Source organism: Muscardinus avellanarius, assembly GCF_963383645.1.
Source record: "Muscardinus avellanarius genome assembly, chromosome: 13".
Classification (NCBI taxonomy): Eukaryota; Metazoa; Chordata; class Mammalia; order Rodentia; family Gliridae; genus Muscardinus; species Muscardinus avellanarius.
The window spans coordinates 21666184-21687339 of record NC_137799.1 but is presented as its reverse complement, the minus strand read 5'-3'; the positions used below and the strand labels follow the sequence as shown (position 1 = coordinate 21687339).

General features: G+C 56.0%; 1 protein-coding gene across 1 annotated transcript in view; it reads right to left on the bottom strand.

The window, feature by feature from the left end:
* Positions 1 to 1471: 1471 nt before the first annotated feature.
* AKNA (AT-hook transcription factor) overlaps positions 1472 to 21156 on the bottom strand; it is a gene marked incomplete at both ends in the record, with an annotated part of 36684 nt that continues 16999 nt past the window's right edge. Inside the window, 14 exons of the mRNA XM_080708905.1 lie at positions 1472 to 1700; positions 4890 to 5082; positions 5282 to 5398; positions 6797 to 6892; positions 8767 to 8916; positions 9453 to 9568; positions 10766 to 10942; positions 14461 to 14629; positions 15977 to 16188; positions 16910 to 17016; positions 18135 to 18363; positions 19049 to 19219; positions 19334 to 19497; positions 20560 to 20767. Coding sequence (XP_080565031.1) covers positions 1472 to 1700; positions 4890 to 5082; positions 5282 to 5398; positions 6797 to 6892; positions 8767 to 8916; positions 9453 to 9568; positions 10766 to 10942; positions 14461 to 14629; positions 15977 to 16188; positions 16910 to 17016; positions 18135 to 18363; positions 19049 to 19219; positions 19334 to 19497; positions 20560 to 20767 — 2338 coding nt within the window. The remainder of the gene's footprint in view (positions 1701 to 4889; positions 5083 to 5281; positions 5399 to 6796; positions 6893 to 8766; positions 8917 to 9452; positions 9569 to 10765; positions 10943 to 14460; positions 14630 to 15976; positions 16189 to 16909; positions 17017 to 18134; positions 18364 to 19048; positions 19220 to 19333; positions 19498 to 20559; positions 20768 to 21156) is intronic.

Sequence of the window (21156 nt, the reverse complement as noted above, 5' to 3'; positions counted from 1 at the left end):
ACAGGGAGCGATTCTGCTCTGTGTGGCTCCCGAGAGAGGCCACTCACATCCCTACAGGACTGAACTGCAAGTGGGGGAGAAGCAAGAACGAGACGCAGCAGAGAGGAGGAAGAACCAGGTAACAAAGAAAGGGACTTCGGAGACCGACAAATGTGGGTTCAAACCCTGGCGCGCTCCCACACCCGCCGGCCTCGCGGAACCTGACTTTGCTCATCAGTGTGACAGGGACACGTGGGGGCACGGGGGCCATGGAGGACTCTGACCTCAGTAGGTAGCAGCTGCGGCTCACTATTGAAAGGAGCACTGGAAGGAGAGTCCCCGCTCCTCTTTTGCACATGACAAGCTGCTGTGTGTCTCATAACCTTCTGGACTCAGTACCTAGGAGCCTGGCTTGACAGCCTCTCCAGGTAAAGACAGGCATGGAGGGGGGGGGTAGCTGGAGACACAGAAGCCAGCAGAGGGCGGAGGCAGGTCAGAGTGAGCCACTCCCAGCAGGTCCCCTGGGGAGGGTGTGGCTGAGTGTCAGATCTTCCCTCACACACAAACGTGACTGTAGATATCGCGAGTTTTTAACACACAGTAGAGACTCAGGGTTTTTTTTTTAATTTTAATGTTTTTTTGTTGTCTTTTCTATTTTTTTTAAAAGATGATCCTTCTTCATTTAGCTCTCGTAATGAAAATAGATTTTTAAATGCCTCAAATATACAAACATCTGTGTTGCACACACATTCCGGAAGTGCTGAGGTACGCGCTGCTACGGGGCGGGGAGCGGGACACGGCCTGGCTTCGCGGCCCCACACCGGGCCTAGCAGGAGCAAGTCACTAGTCAAATGCCACCGAGGTCCTGGGAATGAGGAGGCCCAGGCCTCAGGATGAGGTACCGAGAAGGACAGTGGAGGACGGCCTCCTGGGCCCCTGGGGGTTGCTTCCTCCCAGCCGGCCCGTGGGAAAGTCTTCTGCAACCAGTGACCCACCTGGGCACGTGGTACCCTGGGGCCCGTATCCTGAGATGCCTGCTGCTCCCCAAATGCCCCACTGTCCCCCAGCTGTGAGGAGCAAAGTCTCTAAACAGGCCTGTCTCAGAGATATACTATACGCTGCGGAGTGCTTAGCCACAGGCAGGGGACAGCTTTGCTCAGGAGACCCTGACCTTTCCCTTCTTATCCACCCTTCTAAGGAGGATTCAAGACCAGGATAACTCCCCAAGATAACAAAATTCTGTCTGCCTAAAAAAATACATATTATTAGCTGGCGTTGGTCAGGTGCAAGAGTAGGAGAGTCCCAGAGGCTCTGTCTGACACAGGTGGCCTTGGTTGCCATCCCTCCTGGACAGGGCTGGTCCCCAGGGCAGTCACTGCTTGGGGACAGGCCGGAGCAGGTGAAGGGGCCTCAAGGGCCTTCGGTGAATCCGTGGCTGTCGCCGTCTCCGGGCCTGGGGGCAGCAGGGGCTGCCTGCCCCCGTGCCCCTGTGTCAGAAGAGGCAGGAGCCCCGCAGGCCGGCCTGGCGCAGGTCGGCTGACAGCGAGCGGCTCATCTGGCGGGTGGTGGAGCGCACGCTCTCGGCCGCCTGCACAGCCTGGCTCAGGGCCACGTGCAGCTCCTCCAGGTCGCCCAGGTCCAGCTGGATGGAGTGCCGGTGCCCCCGGGCTGGCCGCGAGGGGGTGGCGGGGGCTGAGGTAGGCACTGAGGGTGCATAGTACCTGGGGAGAGAAGTCAGTGAGCCGGGTGAGCACAAGGAGCACTGTGCCTGGAGTCCAACCGCTTCTCCACCCAAGCTGGGCTGCAGGCTCCTACTCTCAGGGCCCCAGTAGTTTTTACCTGTAAGATGGAGATCACATAAGCACCCGTGGGGGGATGTATTAGGAGGAAGGAAGAGAACAAACCCAAGTGCCTGACCCAGAACAGATGCTCAGGATGGCTACTTGGCAACTGTCTAGTAGCACCCACTGTGTGTGGACCGGTGTGCTAAGTGCTGGAGTTGGAGTGAGCAAACATGGAACCCCAAGGCTTCCCGCAGCTTCTGGATCTTGGGGTGACCAGGACACCCCAGGTTCAGCAGCAATCCCTCATTGGAGAGGTGACATATTAGGTCCTGATTGCCACGTTGGGATGTCAGAGAAACCTGAGGACACTGATTAGGATCGTGCGGAAGGGGTGGCAGGTTGGTGGTGTCTTTCCCAGCCCGGTTCTGCAGGAGTGTGCGGCGCTGACCTCAAGGGCCCCGAGATGGAGCACAGGTTTCCCCAAGAGATGACCGCTGCATTCCTTAGGCCCAGTAAGCTGGAGCTCCAGGAAACAGCAGTAGGCAGGAGGAGGGTGTGGCCTCTGTGCTGTTGAACATGTGAACATGGCCGAGAGGGGTAGGGATAACAAGACATTTTGGCACTGGGCATGGTGGTACACATCTGTAATTCTAGTATTTTGGGAGGCTGAGACAGGAGGATCATAGGTTTGAGGCCAACTTTAGAAACAACGTCCAAGGACAATCCCTAGTACACACACACACACACACACACACACACACACACACACACAGCATTTTGGCTAACTAGAGGAGGCCTGAGCTTAGGAAGACCTCTAAGCTGGGCTCCGTGCTTAGAACACTGCAGAGTCTGAATTTAGCCCTGGTTCCCAATTCTAAATTGCCGACTGTGCAGTGTATAAAGGGGCTTGGCTGGCATCTCGCTAGACGGTTCTTTAAAGAAGACGCATGAATGGCCAACAAGAACATGAAAAGATGTACCACATCATCAGCCACCAAGAAAATGCAAATCAAAACCAGGTGAGAGGGAGCCGGGTGTGGTGGCGCACACTTGTAATCCCAGTACTTGGGAGGCTGAGACAGGAGAATCCGGGTTCGCGGCCAACCGCAGCTACTTAGTGAGGCCCTGTTTTGAAATAAAGAATAAAAAATCAGGCTGGAGGTGTAGCTCAGAGGTAGAATGCCCCTGGGTTTCATCCCCAGCACCACAAAACAAAACAAAGCAAACACAAACGCAAAAACAGGTGAGGTGCTGCTACACACATATCACACCCACTTGGATGGATCAAGAAAAGATGATGGCCACGTGCTGGAGGCTGGAGGGGTGGCAGCAGCAGATCGCTCGCCCACAGATGGGGGAGGGAAATAGCGCAGCTGGTGGGAAACAGCCCAGCGGCTCCTCACACGGTTCAACACGGCGCCTGGCCCAGGGCTGGCATCCTCCTCCTCGGTACCAAGGTGCGAGGCAGGTAATCTCATCTTACAGAGATGCAGAGAAGCTTAGAGCAGCAGGTATAACTTGTTGGCCTAAGCAGTTCTGGCTCTGAAGGCTAGTCTCAAATCCTGGACATCCAGACCTGGCCACACCCTGTGGCCCCTGGACAAGCTACATTACTTTTCAAGCCTCAGTTCCCCCACCTAACATGACCATGTTTAGCCATTGGGAAAATTCAGGTAAGCAGCCTACCGTGCCAGGCCACGGTGAGAGTTCTGAAAACATCACCACTAAGGCCCAGGGTGGAAGGAGCAGCAGGGATGGGGCTTGTCCAGGTCGGACGCCCCAGCATCTCCAACACGCACCAAGCAGTCAGCAGTCCACCTGCTGGGCAGCTCTGAGCGGAGCTTGAAACAAGCAAGCAGCAGGCCACATGCCGGCATTTCAGCAGCATCTGGGGTAATCCCTGGCCTCCCCTTCACCCCACCTACTGCCCACTGGATGACTAGCTCAACGTCCTCAATGACCCTCAACGTCTGTCCCCCAAACTCTAGAGCAGAAGCAGCAATAAACCTGAGTAGAACCCCATGTCGGCCAGCAGGTGGCAGCACAGGCCCACAGCCTTCTAAACGGAGCCTGGCTCAGCCACTGCGCATGCTCAATCCTGCAGCCCAACAGGAGAATTTGGGGGGGGGGGCAGCCACCAGATACTAGCAACATCTGAGGTACTGGGGTTATGAGCTCATGAAGCAGCTCTGCCCCGCTGCTTCTGTCCTGGCCGTGACCCTCGTCCTCCGGCACACCTGGCCTGCGCGTCTCCCATCTGCCAAGGTCACAGCAAAGGGCACGAGTCAGAGCTGCCACAGGTGCAGAGGCGCCCAAGGGTGATGGTGACATGTGGTACTGTGTACTGTGCGGCCCGGAATAGGAAGGACCAGAGATACAGACTAGGGCCACACCAATGAATGATGGCCTTTGGTTACTAAAATGTGTTCATGTTGGCTCACGCATGGTGACAAGTGTCCCTTCTCCATGCAAGATGCCAGTCACAGGGGGACCGCGGGGAGGACACGGCACACGGCAGCGCTCTGTACTAAGCTCAGTTTTCCTGAGTCCAAAACTTCATGAAAAAAAGAAGACTTTCAGCCAGGTGTGGTCGCGCACGCTTGTAATCCCAGTACTTGGGAGGCCGAGGCAGGAGGATCGCACAGGTTTGAAGCCAGCCTCAGCTACTTAGGCCCTCAGCAACTTAGTGAGACCCTGTTTCAAAATAAAATAGAAAATAGGTCTGGGAGTGTACCCGAAGTTAGAAAGCCTCTGGGTTCCACCCCTAGTACCACCAAAACAACAACAACAAAAAACTTTCTAAAAAAAAAATGATTCTTCACAACTTGCTTGGTCACAAGAAAAGGGAAAATAGAATTCTAGGGCTCCAGGAAGCTTCCAGGGGCAGGGCCCCCTTGCTAGGTTCCTTCGCTGCTGGGCTCTAGGGCCGAGCACCCTCCCTGCTACACGGCAAGTACGTGCGGGGTTGCCAAGTGACTACAAGAGCATCAGGCTTGTGCTGTACATCCAAGCAGGATAAGTCACCGGAGCGGCACCCATGTCTGGATGTTCAGCCACCCAACAGGGATATACAAGCTGAGATTTTCAGTGATTTAGACAGGCTTTGGGGGTTGGGAAGAGACTTACACAGTGGCTGGCGGGTAAGGCATGATGGGAACCGGGGAGATGTAGGCCAAGGGTGGCGGGGCTGGCGCTGGGGGTGCAGCCGCCAGGTACCACAGCCCGGCAGGCGGCCGCGCCGGTGAGCCTGCCCGCTTGCTCCTCTGTCTGGGGCTGGAAGTCGCAGGTGTGTGTCTCCTCGCAGTGGCCTTCTCTGCCCCTGTGGGATGGGATAGACAGTCTGACTACCTGAGTATATCGGCTGAGAATGGCAGGTCTGCCAGCCCGCCCTGCGCTCCAGTACTGGATCCTTCCTGGCTTCCCACCCCGGGGGAAGGGTCCCCCGCTGGAGAGCAATGCCTCTCGCAGTCCTGCAGAGCTGGGGTCAGCTGAACGAGGACACTGAGCACTTTCCGTACCAGAGGTGGCTGAGCCGGGACCATCTCCCGCTGTGGTGGACCCTGCTCGACCACACAGGGGACATTGGCGGGCATCCGTGGCGGACAGTCCCAGGGGGTCCCTGGTGCCAGCGCTATCTGCAAGAGAGGTCGGGAGAGGATCAAGTCTGATCCATCAAGCCTGGAGACCCCATAGGCCCCATAGCACCCATCTTCCCTTGGGAGCCACTGCAGAGGAGGCCACCATGCCCAACTGGGGGACAGTGTCTAGGATAACGAGGGGCCAGAGTCCAGGAGCCAGGCACTCTGTCGGGCCTTCAGACATCACCTTATCAGACCCCACAGCCCATCCCCCACCTTACAGCCAGGGCCACTGAGGCTCCATAAGGAAGCAGTCTCAGAGTGGGAAATGGCTACCATCTGTTCCCAGGCCCCAGTGAGACAGCCCCATCCCTGCGTGGATGCGGGCAGCACTGTCCCCAGGGAGTCAGGTCAGCAGAGGCCAAAGGGAAGGGGCCTGGGCACCACTCTTCTTTTCCCACGAGAATCCCCAATGCCACATCTGAGTGAGCTCCAAGGCCAGCCCGCTTCTCTCACAAGTCCATCGGGGCCAGTCTGCACCTCTGGGGAGCCTCCCGACACCCCGCTGTGTGCGCCCCATCTTAGCTCCGACCACTGCTTCCTCATTGGCTCCTTGGGATACAGCCCAAGGTCCAGAATGGGTAGGTGCTGAGTGAATGAATGGATGGATGGATGGATGGATGGAGACGCCCATCAGGACCCCAGCAAAGGTAGAGACAGGTGATAAAGAGCCAGGGTTGTGGAACCATAAAAACCTGGGTTCAAAAATCCTGGCTCTGCCGCATGTAAGGTCTGTCCCCTTGGACAAGTTCCTTAGCCTCCCTGATCATCAGTTTCAGGAGACTCAAAATGGACATGATAGTAAAACTAACTTCGTGTTAGGGGGAGGATTCAGGTAGGTTGTACACGTAAGAGCAGGATTTCCTCTAAACAGTAGGGGCTTGATAAATGGCAGTTCCATCACTGTCACTGTTGTGGCTGGAAAAGGCCTCAGAGACCATCTCCTCCACCCCTCTCGTTTGGATATGGAGCCCAAGGGTCAGAGAAGTGAAGGGACCGGCCTAAGAGCACACATCAAGCCAGAGGCAGAACTGGGACCAGAACCAGTTCCCAGATTCTCCCTGCATCCCCATCACTCATCACTGGGGTTCAGAGGAAAGGATGAGGGGTGTAGGCAAGATGGGGGAGAAGACACAATTACACTGCCAGCTTCCCTGTGGCCATGCGCGCCCATGGGGGCCCGTTGGGGGCTTTTCAAATCACAGGGCAGCTTCAGGCAGCAGCCCCTGGCACACCAGTGCAATGGCAGGAACCTAGCAGGGCTGAGGAGCCCAGAAGAGTCCCTCCACCCAGTCTGTGGTAGGAGCCCTGCTGAGCCAGCTACAGCTGAGCCAGCTACACACTCTCCTGACAGCCAGGGACTGCAGCCTCTCTGCCCCAGGTACTGTCCCTTACCTGCATCCTGAGTCCTGGCGGGCTGGCAGTGGAGACAGGAGGCCGTGCTGCTGCCTCCTCGGTCAGCCTTGGGGGACGGGACGCGGTACTCCTGGCCTAGGGAAGAAACCAGGACAGTCGGCCTGAGCCCTGTGCGGATGTAGCGCTGCAGGAACAAGGCTTTAAGGATCTCGCTCCTCTTCCTACCAGTGGTTTTATAGTTGCCCCTGCCTGTCTCTCACATGTGCACAGGAGCACATGCAGGTCATGGATGTACACACATGTGTTCACACAGGCATGGACACAATCCCACATAAAAGACATCGATCGTCACTGTAAGCTCTCTCCCGGCCCTCCTTGCTCCCTCTCAGATCTTAGAAGCAGCTGCCTCACTCTCACCGCACAGGGCGGTGGACACACCCACACGGAGTGGGATTTATTGTGTTCACACTGTCCCCGACCCCAGCTGTTGGTCTGGATCTTATGGGTCCAGTGAGGGCTCAGTGGTGCTTGTCCCTGGGCTCTGAGTGGCTGTCAGAGGACGCGGTCAGGACATCATTTCTGGGTTTGCTGGGAGGACCCAATGGGTGAGGTCTCCCCCCAGGGATTGGCAGGGAAAGCTCTCGATGCCAGTGGGCAGCTGGACGGGCCCTGGGACTCTCCCATCTCCTGCTTTGTCTTTCCCTGACTCTTGAGGAAGACCCTGAAGCTCACCTGGGGTCGCCATGGAGGTGCTGACGTCCCTGCTTTTATGTGTGTGTGCTGCGGCTCAGCTTGGGCACCGTGGTGCTCGGCGGCCCAGCCTGCCCACTGCCCTCCCTCGCAGCTGCTAGGTCCCTGTTGTATCCCTCACGGTGCCCAGCAGGGCAGAGATGAGCCCGGTGCCCAGCACTCAGCAGTGCAGGCTGGGCATGGTGCCTCCCTTGCACCGAGGGCCAGTGACAGACAAGTGGCACTTACTGTAACTGTTTATTGTAATCGTCTCTGCTGGGCAGAGCCATTCCTGAAGGTGGGAATGTTTTTTTTCTTTATGGTAGTGGGAACTGAACTCAGGGATTCTACCTCTGAGCTCTACCCCAGGCCCTTTTTTATTTTTTTGTGGTACTGGGGGCAGAACCCAGGGGCCTTCTAACTCTGGACTCTACTCCCAGGCCTATTTTATATTTTATTTGGAAACAGGGTCTCACTAAGTTGTTGAGAGCCTCACTAAGTGGCTGAGGCTGGCTTCAAACCTGTACGATCCTCCTGTTTCAGCCTCCCAAGTACTGGGATTACAAGTGTCCGCCACCACGCCTGGCTATATATATTTTTTTAATTTTGAAACAGGGTCTAAGTTGCTGAGCCTGGCCTCAAACCTGCAACCCACCTGTGTCAGCTTCCTAAGTACTGGGATCACAGGCATTTGCCACCATGCCCAGCTGGGAATTATTTTTTAAGGCTAAGCACTTGGAAGTGCTACTAGGAGTCATCGCAGATCACACTTGGCGCCAGGTGGCCATTTCATGAGAAATGGAGGCCCTGGCCATCAGAATCTGAAGAGAAGCCCGATGCAAACCCTGGAACATTCAGCGTTCACAATGGTGCCTGGTCTGTGCAGAGCCGGAGCTCTTTTTATCATCTGTTGGCCAAGCCAAATAGGCTTCCAGGAACACAGCAGTCCTGGCTAAGGGGAGACATCCAGCAGTCCTTTGTTTAATCAGTGAATGAATGGGCAGGCATCAGATCAGCAGAGGCCACGCCCCTAGCATTGGATCCACAGAGGCCACGCCCCCTGGATAGTGGAGCCACAGAGGCCATGTCCCTGGGTAGGCTCCACAGAGGCCCTGCCCCTAGGTACCAGCTCAGAGGCCACGCCCCCTGGGCAGAAGAAGACACGCCCCCTGATGCATCTATCACAGAACATATTGGAGATGAGATTCAAATGGCCCCCTAGGGAGATGGTGGAAAGGCTGGCCATGGCAGAGGAGACTGTCCTGGAGTACTGGCCTCACCTGTGTACTGGCCCCGGAAGGAGACCCTCTCTGGCCGTCTGTTTCTGCCTGCTGCAGCTCTAGTTCCTTCCCGAGCTGCCTGGGGACTGTCCTGTGTGGTCCCATTCTTCTCAGATGACAGTCGAGGGGAGGGCAGCTCTGATTCTGAACCTGGGGTGGAAAGGAAAGGGTTTTAGAGGAAAAGGGTTTGTTTTCCACAGCTGGAGGGGAGTGCGCCTCAAGTCCAGGTTCTGGGCAATGTCCGAGTTTGAATCTCTGATCTGCCACCTGGGAACAGCAGCCCACACAGGCAGAACCTGGGCCCTGTGCTAAGCCAGTTTAGGCACACCATGTGGGCGATGTCACCCATCTTGGCAGCAACCCCAGGAGACGGCCGCCACTGTCACGGCATGGTTAGCTCCAGGTTCCTACAAGGCCCCTGTGCTCCTGGGGCTCCAGTGACCTTTCTGCAGAATGCCAACTGCGTGGGCCATGTGGCGCAGGTTCAGCGAGATGATGCCTGCAAAGCCTTCAGACACTTTCAGACACTTGCACACAGCTGACGCCAGGTACACAAACCTGCACTATGGTAGCTGAGACATGCACACATGCATGCACGCACACAGGCACACATGCTCTCTGAGCCCTGACTACCACATGCCTGGACAGTGGATTCCATCAATCGGCCTTGGCTGGCGGTCACTTACTCAGGGACAGTCGGGGCACCTCCCGAGGCACTGAGGCGGCCCTGGCTCGCCGCCTTCCTGAGGACACAGACTGCTCAACACCCTCAGGCTCCCCGGACAGTCTCTCTGTGGATTTACTGACAACAAGGAAGAGAGATGATGTCACTGGGTGAGGTTTTGTATGGCGTTATGGGTGGCCCAAGAAAAGGGCCAGCTTGGAGAAATGCTTGCAACACAAAGAGAAGAGGGCAGTGGGGATGTTCCCACCAAAGACTCGGGCCAGACTTCACGGAAGGTGGGTCTGGGCCTCTCTGGCCCTCAGATTCCCCGTCTGTCAGATGGGGATAAGAAGAAGCTGGGTGTAGTGGTGCATGCCTGTAAAACTGGAACTTGGGGGAGGGAAATGAGACAGGAGGATCACAGGTTTGAGATAAGTCTCAGCAACTCAAAGAGACCCCTGTTTAGAAAAAATTCAAAACTAGAGCTTTGGGGTATAGCTTAGAGGTAGAATCCTCCTGGATTCTATCTCTAGGACACTACCCCCAAACACACAGAAATAAATAGGAATAAAAAGAGCAAGCTGGTGCGTGGTGGCACATGCTTGTAATCCCAGTACTTGGGAGGTTGAGACAGGAGTATGGCAGGTTTGTGGACAGCCTCAGCTACTTAGTGAGGCCCTCTGCAAATTAGTGAGACCCTGTTCCAAAAAAGGAATAAAAAATAGGGCTGGGGGTGTAGCTCAGAGGTAGAATGTACCTGGACAGCCTCAGCTACTTAGTGAGGACCTGTGCAACTTAGTGAGACTGTGTTTAAAAAAAAAAATAATAATAATAATAAAAATAGGGCTGGAGGTATAGCTCAGAGGTAGAATGCTCCTGGGTTTCATCCCCAGTACTGGAAAAAAAAAAAAAAAAAGCAATGAAGTCAGAGGATTATTAGAAGGATTCGTGAGATGTTCATGATGGATTCAAAACTCTTAACCCATTGCCCGCTATAGAAACACTCAGAAGAAGTGAGCTGATTCTAGAAGTCATTTTCACAAATGAATATCCAGCAAATGGGCGGGTAAGAAAGCGAGCAATGCAAAACATCCTGCTCCTCGGTCGGAGAAGGATCGGGGATGCGCGCTGCATCGCGCTTGGTAACTGACTTGGAAGTTTAGACATCCTTTTATGCATCAGATGCACGCAGTGAAAACTGGCAGCCGTGATGAAGGACGGAGTGACCGAGGGGCAGAAGGAAGTGGCTGCATCTAGGGAGAGCCAGAGGCCAGTCCTGTCTGTCTCCTGCAGCTGCCACCACGGCACAGGGGTGGGAGCTTGGGGGTCACCCACCTGCCACAGTGGGAGCTCCAGGTGGCTGAGGAATCTGCTGGCTGGTCCCGTGTCCGGGCAGGGCGGTCAAAGGCGGACTCTGGGTGGGCCGGGCTGGCCTGGGATGGCCGGTGCAGGCTGTCCTCCAGCCGCAGACGGAGACGGGACACCTCGGCTTGTAGCTCTCGGATGGCCTGGCTGGGGTGGGGGCGGAGACAGAAACAAAGAACAGATGTGCAAGGACCGGACCTGCAGGGACCTGAGTGCTGTGGATGCTGCGGCCTCGGGCCCTTCCAGGGACCTCGGGGCTGGCTCTTCAGTCAAATGTTTCCAGAACCTTCTGTGCATCCACTTTCCCTTCCTTCCATCCTTCTTTCTTTTCTTCTTTCCTCCCGTCCTCCTCCTTCTCCTCTTTTCCTTTTCCTTCTCTTCTTCATTTTCTTCTTCCTTCCCTCCTTCCCTTCCTTTCCTTCTTTCATTCTTGTAGTACTAGAGATTGAACCCAGAGACATTCTATTTCTGAATTAATCTTCAGCCCTATTTATTTTTTTTAATAAATTTTGAAACAGGGGCTCAGTAAGTTGTGAAGGGCCTAAGTTGCTGAAGCTGGTTTCGAATCTGTGATCCTCCTGTCTCAGCCTCCCAAGTACTGGAATTATAGGCACCACCTGACAACTTGCATCCACTGTTCTTGTTACGTATCTTGATTCACTTCTTTCTTTCTTTTTCTTTCTTTCTTTCTTTCTTTCTTTCTTTCTTTCTTTCCATCCTCCCTCCCTCCTTCCCTCCCTTCTCCTTCTTCCTTCATTTCTTCTTTCTTTCTTTCTTTCTTTCTTTCTTTCTTTCTTTCTTTCTTTCTTTCTTTCTTTCTTTCTTTCTTTCTTTCTTTCTGTAGTTCTGGGGATGGAACCCAGGGGCATTCTACCTCCAAGCTACACTCCCAGCCCTATTTTCTATTCTTTATTTTGAAACAGGGTCTCACTGAATTGCAAAAGGCCTCACTAAGTAGCTGAGGCTGTCCTTTGAACCGGGATCCTCCTGTCTCAGCCTCCCAAATGCTGGGATTACAAGAGTGCGCCACCATGCCTGGCTTGACATCTTGACATTTTCCTGAGTTCACACCCCTATGCATTCTGTGAGCAAAGAGGAACTCTCCTTTGAGATTAACCCTCCTACTAGTTAACAGTGCAGTGTGGGAGCAGCTGCCTGGAAACACCAGGGCGCATTCTCAGACAGTGAAGAGGACACACTGGCCGAAGGCCCCCTTTGAAGTCCCCATGTGCCCCACCCCAACCTGGCCTGTCCTCTGGCCCGCATCTCTACATGGCCAGGCCTGCTCCCCTCTTACCCTTGCATCACTGCTCCCCCCTGGATTTCCCCAAAACTTTCCTTCTGTCATTCACCTCTCCACTCCTTGTGTATTCACCTTTCCTTCCTTCCTTCCATCCATCCTTCCTTCCTTCCTTCCTCCTCTCCCCTTCCTCCCGCAGAGCATGCTTCTGTCTCCCCAGCCCCCAGCCACTGGCAGCAGGACCCAGACTCTCCCCATCTCCTAACCCCATGCACCCTCACACCTGCCAGGAGCTCAGAACTACTGAACCAGATCCGGGCTTCAAGCAGGAGCACAGCGCTGCACGCGGAGCATAGACAAGGAGAGAGGTGCCAGAGTGCTGCCCGGCAGGCTGATCTGGGAGAGGACTGTGCTCAGGCTGGGAGAGGCCGGGTGCTGGCACCACCCTGCGGGACCCCAGACACAGCCCCACCTCTGGTCCACAAGGCATCACCCGGAGCTGCCAGGATGCCTGTTTCTCTCCCACCGACCCTGCATGGCGAGGCCCTGTCCTGCGGCCTTGTTGGCTCCGTGGCAGATGACCCCTCCCGGATGCCCCACATGGAGACCCCTACACACGGCATGGCGAGGGAGCCTGGGCCGGGCGCCGCCATCGTCGGGTCTGGTACAGGCTCTACACCCACTCTGTGGGTGGTTTCCAGGCTGGGGGCTCCCCTCAGGGTGGCTTGACTCACACGTGAGTGTCTCCTGCTACCACCTCCCGCAAATATGGGTCTCTGTGAGTATACAAGAGGGCGCCTCCCTCTCTCCCCCGGCACTATGTCCCAGTGAAGTGCGTGCACAACAGGAGAGGGTTTCCCTGGCAATCCCCAGGGAGATGCTTGTTGGGGTTTCCAAGGCATACCATGAGGGCGCTGGCGAGGGCTCTGCCACTCCTTAACCCCTGGAGGCCGAGTTCTGGCTCCCTGTCCACAGAGGCTCGCTAGGCTAGGACTTGGCACCCACCTGGGTGTCACTGCCCCTCCCTCAGCTCTCCGGATTCCTGATTTAACTCTTTGGTCCCTGGGTCCCAATCTTGCCCTGGAGACTGACTCCCTATCCCTGCCTGAGGCATCCGCATCCAGCTGCCCGGCAGCCAGAAGTCGGAGTCCTTCCAGATGCTTTTTCCTTGAACCCCCCTGAGTCCTGTTGGGCTCACTACTGAAACCTCTCTTCTGGGAGGCATGCCTCCTTTCCCTCCCCACGTGCTATCTCCCCACCTGGCAAGGCAGCCTTCTGGATACCCTCTCGGCCTGTTCTCACCCTTGTGGCAGCCACAGACCTCTTTCTAAAACACACTCCCATCCACAGCCTTGCTTGGCTCTCTCTTGCCGTCCTTAGCAAGAGCCTTCAGCAGCAAGAGCCTTCAGCATTCCCAGAATGGCCAGGGAACGCATTCTCTGGGTGGGGCCCGCCTGGGCGGCTAAGCACCATGCTTGGGCCCTGCAGTTCTCCCGGTTCCCGCCTGCTGCCCACGTCCACTGCTCAACCCCCACGCCTCACGCTCCAGCACCCTAGTCTCTCCCGAGGTGATGACGCGACAGGCACTCTCACCGCCAGGCCTTGCACAGTTGATCCTCGGCCAGACATACCGTATCTTCCTTTATATCTCAGCCGAGTCGCCGCATCCCTCCCCACACCCCTGAGCCCAGTGTCCCCGCAGGCCTTTGGGCCTCTGCCATCACTTTGCTGATCATGCCGGGGAACGACTGCCTGTGCCTCTGTCCATCCCACAGGATGAGGGACCTGCCAAGGCCAAGGGCAGTGCCTGGTCCACCGTGGCATTCCCAGGGCCTGGCAAAGCTGTGGTTGAATATACTCATGTGCAGGAGACTCGGGGCTAACCAGTCAACACAGACCAGCCACCAAAGCTGCTGACCTGAACTTGCAAATGGGCAACAAGGCTGCATATGCCTGGGGGCAGCTGCGGGGCATCTCCCCAGAGCATCGAAGAGGGATGCCCCATTGGGCGCACACCAAGAGCACCTCAGGAAAGGCCAGAGTGCAGAGCAATCTACTCTCCCCCTCCCACCCAAGCAAGCAAGCGTGGAAAAACTGCTGAGAGAGAGGGGGACAAAGGTGCAGTTGCTTCTTAGTTTCTATGATGAATGAGCCACTGTAGGAATGGGCCCCGCGAGTCTGGAGCTGTCTTGAGGAGAGAGCTCAGAGGCAGGCAAGTCTTGGTACCACACAGGTGAACCTCTAGGTCACGCTGGCTACAGAATTGTCCTCGGAGTTGACACCAGTAAGGTCCCACAGAAACAGCTCCGAGCGGGGTTTGCTGGACCCCAGCAAAAGCGCCTGAACCTGGGGGCCAGGTGGAGTGCCACGCCCCTCTCCCAGCCACCAGAAGCTGGAAGCCACACCGCCCAGGTTTCCAACTTACTCTCGCTCTGTCCTGCTGAGAGGCAGGTTGGGGGTGGTCTCTGGAGGTCCGTGAGGCAGAGAGGCAGCCGCCGTGGCCGTGGCCGGGGTGCGGGGTGGACTGAAGGTTCTGCTGGGGAGGAGCCGTTGAGAGCTGCGCTTTCGTCCCTCGAACTCTGAGCCTGGGGGCGCTAGGGAGGCAGAGAGAAGGAGGCCAGAATGAGCCAGTACAGAGGATGCTGGAAGCTTCACCTTGTGGGGGTGCAGAGCTGAGGCTCCAAACTGAAGCTCCCACTGCAGCGAGAGACACTGACCTCAAAACCAATAGAAGATCTGGCTGGGCTGCTTCTAAGTGGAACACCCCCAACCCCAACATGCCAGCAGAATCAAGGCTTTGAGAAGCCCCCAAGAATGAACTGCTCTTCCCCTCGGGCCCCAGACTGTCACCATCCTACACGGGTCCCGGGACTGGCTGCAGGTGTCCACGTCCCTCTGAAATTAGTCACCCCTCCATATGTGCGTGCTTCAGGGAGGAGCACGGAACACTCTAACCTCTCAAAGGGATGGGTGGCCGGCGGCTGACACCCACTGCCCTGTCCCAGACATGGACACGGGGGCCCCTTGGAATACTATTGCAGTGATATAGAGAGGACCAACCTAAGAGAATCTCCAGAGAAGGTGGCCAAGTGAAAAAGCCAACCCCCCTAAATTAACGCATATATGATTCCATTTAAAAGACGGTCTCCAAACAACAGAACTGTAAAGTGAGAAGAGACGAGCAGCTGCTGGGAGCCGCGGGGTGTGGTGTGGGGCGGGTGGCTCCTGAGGGCTCCGGGGGATCCGTGTGGTGTGTGAATCTCGAGTGTGACAATGTCAGCAGCCGGCCATGACCCTGCTACAACTGCCTAACATATTATCACTGGGGGAACAGAGAAAGGCACAGCAGATCTCTGCATGTTTATTATCTCTATGAGATATTATCTCATGTGAATCTTCAGTTCTCTCCAAATAAAAGGTTCAGTTAGAAACATCTGTTTTCAAAGTGAGGAGCCTTAAAAAGCAGCAAAGCTAATCAAGGTCTGAGAAATGACCACGGTGGTTGTGTCTGGGGCAGCGGCTGGCAGGGCTGGTCCTGGGCTTCTGATTCTGCTGAGTGACTGAGTTGGCATTCACGCTGGAAACGCACCAATCTCTCCTGTGTAACAAGTTTCTATGTGTTTTCTAAAGGTAAAAACGGAATCGTACCTAGATTTCACAGCTATGGAACGAGTTTATGGTATAACATGCGTGGAAAAAGGAGGTTGTCAAAGACGCGCGTAGAACAGGATCCCATTTCTGTTTTAAGTATATGTAAATAAACACCTCTATATCAGCATGGAAAATAGTTCACAGGTACTTTTTATTTCTTTCCCTTTTGTCCACCCTATCTGTAATTTTGAATTTTCCAACAGTGACCCCGCATGATATTTTGTTTGGTTTTTCAGTCCATGCAGTCCACCATCCCCAGGCCGTGATCACCCCCAGATCCATCTACTCACCCCGCTCAGCCGCCGGTGCGTGCTCCAGGTGGGAGCTGGCCATCCTCTGCCGGGAAGTGCTGCTTGGGCTGGACAGGTGCTTCTGGGCTCGGCTCCGGGGTGTGCTGGGCTCTGAAGCTCTTCTGGGGGTCAGGGGGGCCCTGGCCTTGGGGTGGGAGGCTCCATCACGAGGCTTAGGTGCTGCAAAGCCCTGGCCTTGTGTTCCTGGATTGCTAGGGGGCCATGGGGGACACACGGGGTCACAAAGAAAGAGGGGCCTCAGGCTGTGGCACCCAAGTCCGTCCACATGCTAAACCAACGAGCTCCCAAATTCTGGGACTTGGAGCCTATGGTGGGTTGATGCTTCTAAGTTCAAACCCATAATATGTGTCCTTATCCTGATCAACTATGCACCAGCATGCCTGCCGTCTTTTTCATGGGAAATCATAAAGTTACACTTATCCTTTAGAAAGCGTAAAATAATTTCTAATCCTCTGTGTGTGTGCACCCTTGGGCTGTCCAGTTGGCCTCCGAGGGGCCTGCGTCCCACCTTGGAAGTCACCAGTCTATATGGTGGCCATCACCCCGCCCTGCACCCACACCCCCTGCCCAGTCCCTTTCCTTGGGTTCTGGAAGAGTCTCTTCCCAAGTTGCCACCTGAGTGCCCTCGGCTCCTGACCTCCGATGCCCTCACCCAGCCCTCCCTGTAGTTTTATGCCTTCACCCATTCAGGTGTCATTTGCTCAGCAAATATTAATTTCCTGGTCTCACTAACTGACTGAGTGATGCTGAGTGACCCTGGGCGAGTAACCTTCCCTCTCTAGGCTCTGTTTCCTTCTAGTGATAAGATGGGACCGCTGTTGGGGAATGAAATGGGAGCCAGTGAATGCCCAGACCATCCGCCTCTGTCCTGGGCAGCTCCTAGGCGATCCCAGGTGGGTGACATGCGGATACCTGATGTGGGCGAGCCGGTGCTCTGGGGTGTGGGTGAAGGGGGACGCTCTGCTGGTTTCCGAGCCCACGAAGCCACTGTCTGTCTCTGGGGATGCCATCCAGGGCTCCTGGAAGAGGCAGCGTCTCTTTAAGTTGAAGGAATGTGCCCAGAAGCAGAAAGCCCCCCTGGTCTTGGCTGCACCCCACATTCAGTGGCTCAGAGGCCCCAGGGATCCCAGTAGCCAGGCCCAGGGTGCGAGGGTCCCTGAGCCCCAACACAAAACTCCACACCTTGAGAGGACACCAGCAAGTCCAGCCTCCCTGGGGGAGGCCCCGGGAGAGGCCCCGTGGCCAACGAGGAACAGAAAGAGAAGAGGAAATCCTCACTCCTGGTATGGGCCAGAACGCCATGTCTCATCGGACTGCAGAAATGCTCAGGCCCAACTGAACACATGCGCACATCCTGCGCGCCGGGCTTAGCGGGAGGCACTGAGAACATGGAGAGCAGCACTCGCCCGGCTCGGTGCTCCTGGTCCTGTCCCAGTCCCTAACCACGGGCTCCTCGGGACCACACAAGTGTGTGCGCCCATGCATTATTCTGAGACAGGACCTGTCACGTACGTCACATTTCCAAAGTGGTCTGAAACCCCAGGAAACACTGAAAAAAATCACTGCACTAATGGTGCAAATGTAGAATCAATAACTAGTCCTGTTGGGCATGGTGGCGCACAATTGTAATCCCAGCGCTTGGGAGGCTGAGACAGAAGGATCGCACAGGTTCGAAGCCAGCCTCAGCCACTTACTGAGGCTCTCAGCAACTTAGTGAGACCCTGTTTCCCAATAAAATATAAAATAGGTCTGGAGGTAGAAAAGCCCCTGGGTTCCACCCCAGGACCAAAAAGAAAAAAAAAAGAACTAGTCCTGGCCGAGATACACAGGGTCAGAGAAAAAGAGACAAGAGTTCTTCTTCATCTCCACTTGTTCTTCCTCTTCTTTCTTCATCTTTTGTACTGGGGATGAACCCAGAGGCATTCTACCTCCAAGCTACACCCCCAGCCCTTTTATTTAGTTTTTCATTATTTATTGTGAAACCGGTCTTGTTCAGTTGCTGAAGATCTCACCAAGTTGCTGAGACTGGCCTCAGACTTTGGCCCTCCTGTCTCAGCCTCCCAAGACCTCACATTACAGGCACGTGTCACCAGCCCAGCTGGCCCTGCGCCTCTGAGCCAGCCCTGAGCAGGCTTACCTCCGGGTGGGGCCCGCCAGCGTGGCACGGGGCCTTCCGTGGAAGGTGCTCAGAGAGGCCACTTCCGTCCAGGCTGGTCAGGCTGCTCTGGTGGGACGCACGGTGAGGGGGCACGTCGGGCCCTGCACGAGCTGCCTCCGCCTCGCCCAGGCCTGGCGCGTACCTGTCTCTGGCCTTGGAAGTCTGGAAGCCTGGCGGCTTCAAGGGCGCCAACTGCTCTTCATCCTCCCTGGCAAGGAAGAAATGTGCCATCCCTGAGCCCTAACAGGAGTCCGGCTGGCCAGAAACAAGCTCTGCACCCAGACGCCCCTGGGTGCTCCTCCTGTTTCTACCTTCCTTTTTTTTTTTTTTTAAACTGGAAGATGAGGATGCCAACAGAACCCACCCAACACACGACAGAAGAAAAACTGGGAACAAACGAGAGGAAGCAGCATTCCCCAGAGTTCAGCAGTCTGCGCCCCGTTCTCCCCACTCGGCCGCTCCCAGACTCCCATCGGCTCAGAGACTCCATGCCCCTATTAAACACAGAGACCAGCCCTTCAGTTACACACAGAAACGAACGTTGAAGATAAATGGAAGAAACATGGGGAACTCATTCTGGGTAGGCGCCCCTGCCTGCCCGAGGCTCTGGGCTGAGGCTGGCTCGTGCTGCCTCTGTCTCTGTGCATCTCTTCCTCCAAAGGAAGATGGCGAGGTGTTGAAGGCACAGCGGCACTCACGGAGACCTCAGTGCTGCTTAGCACGCACCTGTCCTGCCCCAGACCGAGACCCGAGGCACCCGCGGCGTCTCAGCTCCACACTGTGGAGACGGGGCGGGCCGGGCCCTGTGCGGAGCGCTCTAGCTCACCCCGAAAAGCTGCGCCCTGTAGTTCACAGAAGGCTGCGCAGCAAGTTGGGGAGGCTCGGTGACTTACTGGAGAGAGGCACCGGGATTTTTCTCGGCCTGAGCTGGGTACTGCCTCCGAAAAACCTTGGTGGCTTGTGCGTTTCCTGGAGCTGAGGCTGGCCCGTCAGCTTCCAGAGTACAGTCCTTCTCCTGCTCCTCCACCCTCAAGGCCTCCGGAAGGGACTTCACACTGAGGTACCTGTAGAGAATGCACCGTGGGTCGTGACCTCTGCCCATTAGGACAGTGGAGAGGCAGCCTGTGGCCAGATAGCCCATCTGCAGCCCGTGGTCCTCCCTCCAGGTGGCCGCTCACCGCTCCAGGAGGCCGTGGAAGTCCTGCTCCACCCGCAGCTCCTTGTGCCTGAGCAGCGCTGGGAGGCCTGGTGGCCTGTCCTCCGCCTCACTGCCACCGGGGCTCATCTCCACCTCTGCGTCTGTATCCACACTCACGTACAGGGGGCAGGCACCGGCGGCGGGCTGGGCCAGAGAGTGAGGCGGAGGTTAGACGCCACTTCTGAGCCCTACCCACCCCGAAGAGATGCATTAGCCTCACCAACCACCACCCTCTCGTGTGCACACACAGTGTTGGACTGGACCATGTGATCGTCAACACTGGCCACCATGGATTGAGCACCTAGTACCTGCAGGTAGCGCATGGACATCACTTCTGAATGAATTCAGGAGTCCAGAGTGCCATCTGACCGACAGGTCACTGAGGCTTGGAAGATTTGCCCAAAGGCATGCAGAAAGTGAGGGGCAGATTTGAACCCAGATTTCCTGCCAGAGGCCCCTGTCCTCATACCCCTCCACTCTAGTCCGGCTGACTTAACCCCTCAAACCCTTCACTGAAGGGGCCTGGGGGCCTCAAGATGCTGCGCTCGGGTCTCCCTGTTCACGCAGGAGGTGCACTCTATCCTCTGGGCAGTTCATTGTGTGCGAGATCTCCCCAGATCACTGAGCTGGCCAGATGTCCCCCCGGGGTCCAGCTCACCAGCCCTGCCTGCTAACATGGGTCCTCCTCCTACCCCAACCCTCAGCAGACAAATCTCTGTGGAAGATCAGGTGCCCAAGCTCTCGATGGGGCCTGCCCCTCCAGACATGTCTCAGCCTCCGGCCCCCTCCCCATGCGCTGGCCACAGGGTCTTGGCATCGGCTGCCTGCCCCACTGGACGACTCCTCTGCACTGAGTAATTCCTTCTCATCCTTGGCTCTCATTTAAACATGCCTTCTTCAGGGACAAGTTCTTGGTCTCCCCCTGCCCTCAACTCCAAGGCAGTCATATCGCCCTGTTTTTTACTCTCACAGAAGCCCACAATTCTCCTTTTGCGGGCACAGAACAAGGTGATACCTCAACAACTGCTCATTTATTCAGAAAACCCCTTGAGGGTAGAGGTCACCTTCTTCACCTCCCCACCCCCACTCAAGCATGTCATGGTTCTTGGCTTATGGCTCACACTTCATCAGTAGTCAGCGGAGAAATGAACCAAGGTGCAGTGAAAGAAAGAAAGAGCAGCCCAGCATGGCCAGGCTAAGCAGTACCTCCGGGTAGGGGATCTGGGCGGCTGGTGTGGGGACTTGTCCAGAAGGAGTGGGCAGGTACATTGGCTGCTGGGATAAGGGCGCGGCTGGGGCACCGTCCAGAGCCGGGTCCGACCTCGACGGCTCAGGCTCTTGCTGGGTCTGGTCCACGTGGTCTTTTAGTTCTTCCAGGCGAACTCCCAGGTGGTATATCTCTGCCTCCAGCTCCCTGGAATGGGGAGGCATCAGCACCAGCCGTCCAGGGCGGCAGCCAGAGCCAGCTGGTCCCGGAAGCCACATGTCAGAGCAGAGCCCCCCGGGGATGCTCATTCAGGGTCCACTTATATCATCATTTAGATGATACTAAGAGCTTGGAATAAATAGTATGAAAGAAGATTCCACTGGGAATCAGGAGGCCGGAGCCTGGGTCCCCTCTGCCATCCCCAGGCTGTGGGGCCTTAAGTAAAGCCCGCCTTGCTTGGCCTCAGATTCCCTACTGTCCAGCAAAGGGCTTCAGCTCTTATCCAAGGTGCCCTCTCAGGCAGTACAACAAAAGGATCACAAATCTCAGCGTTCCAGTGCTCCACCATCTGGATGTTACTAATTGGGGCAGGACTT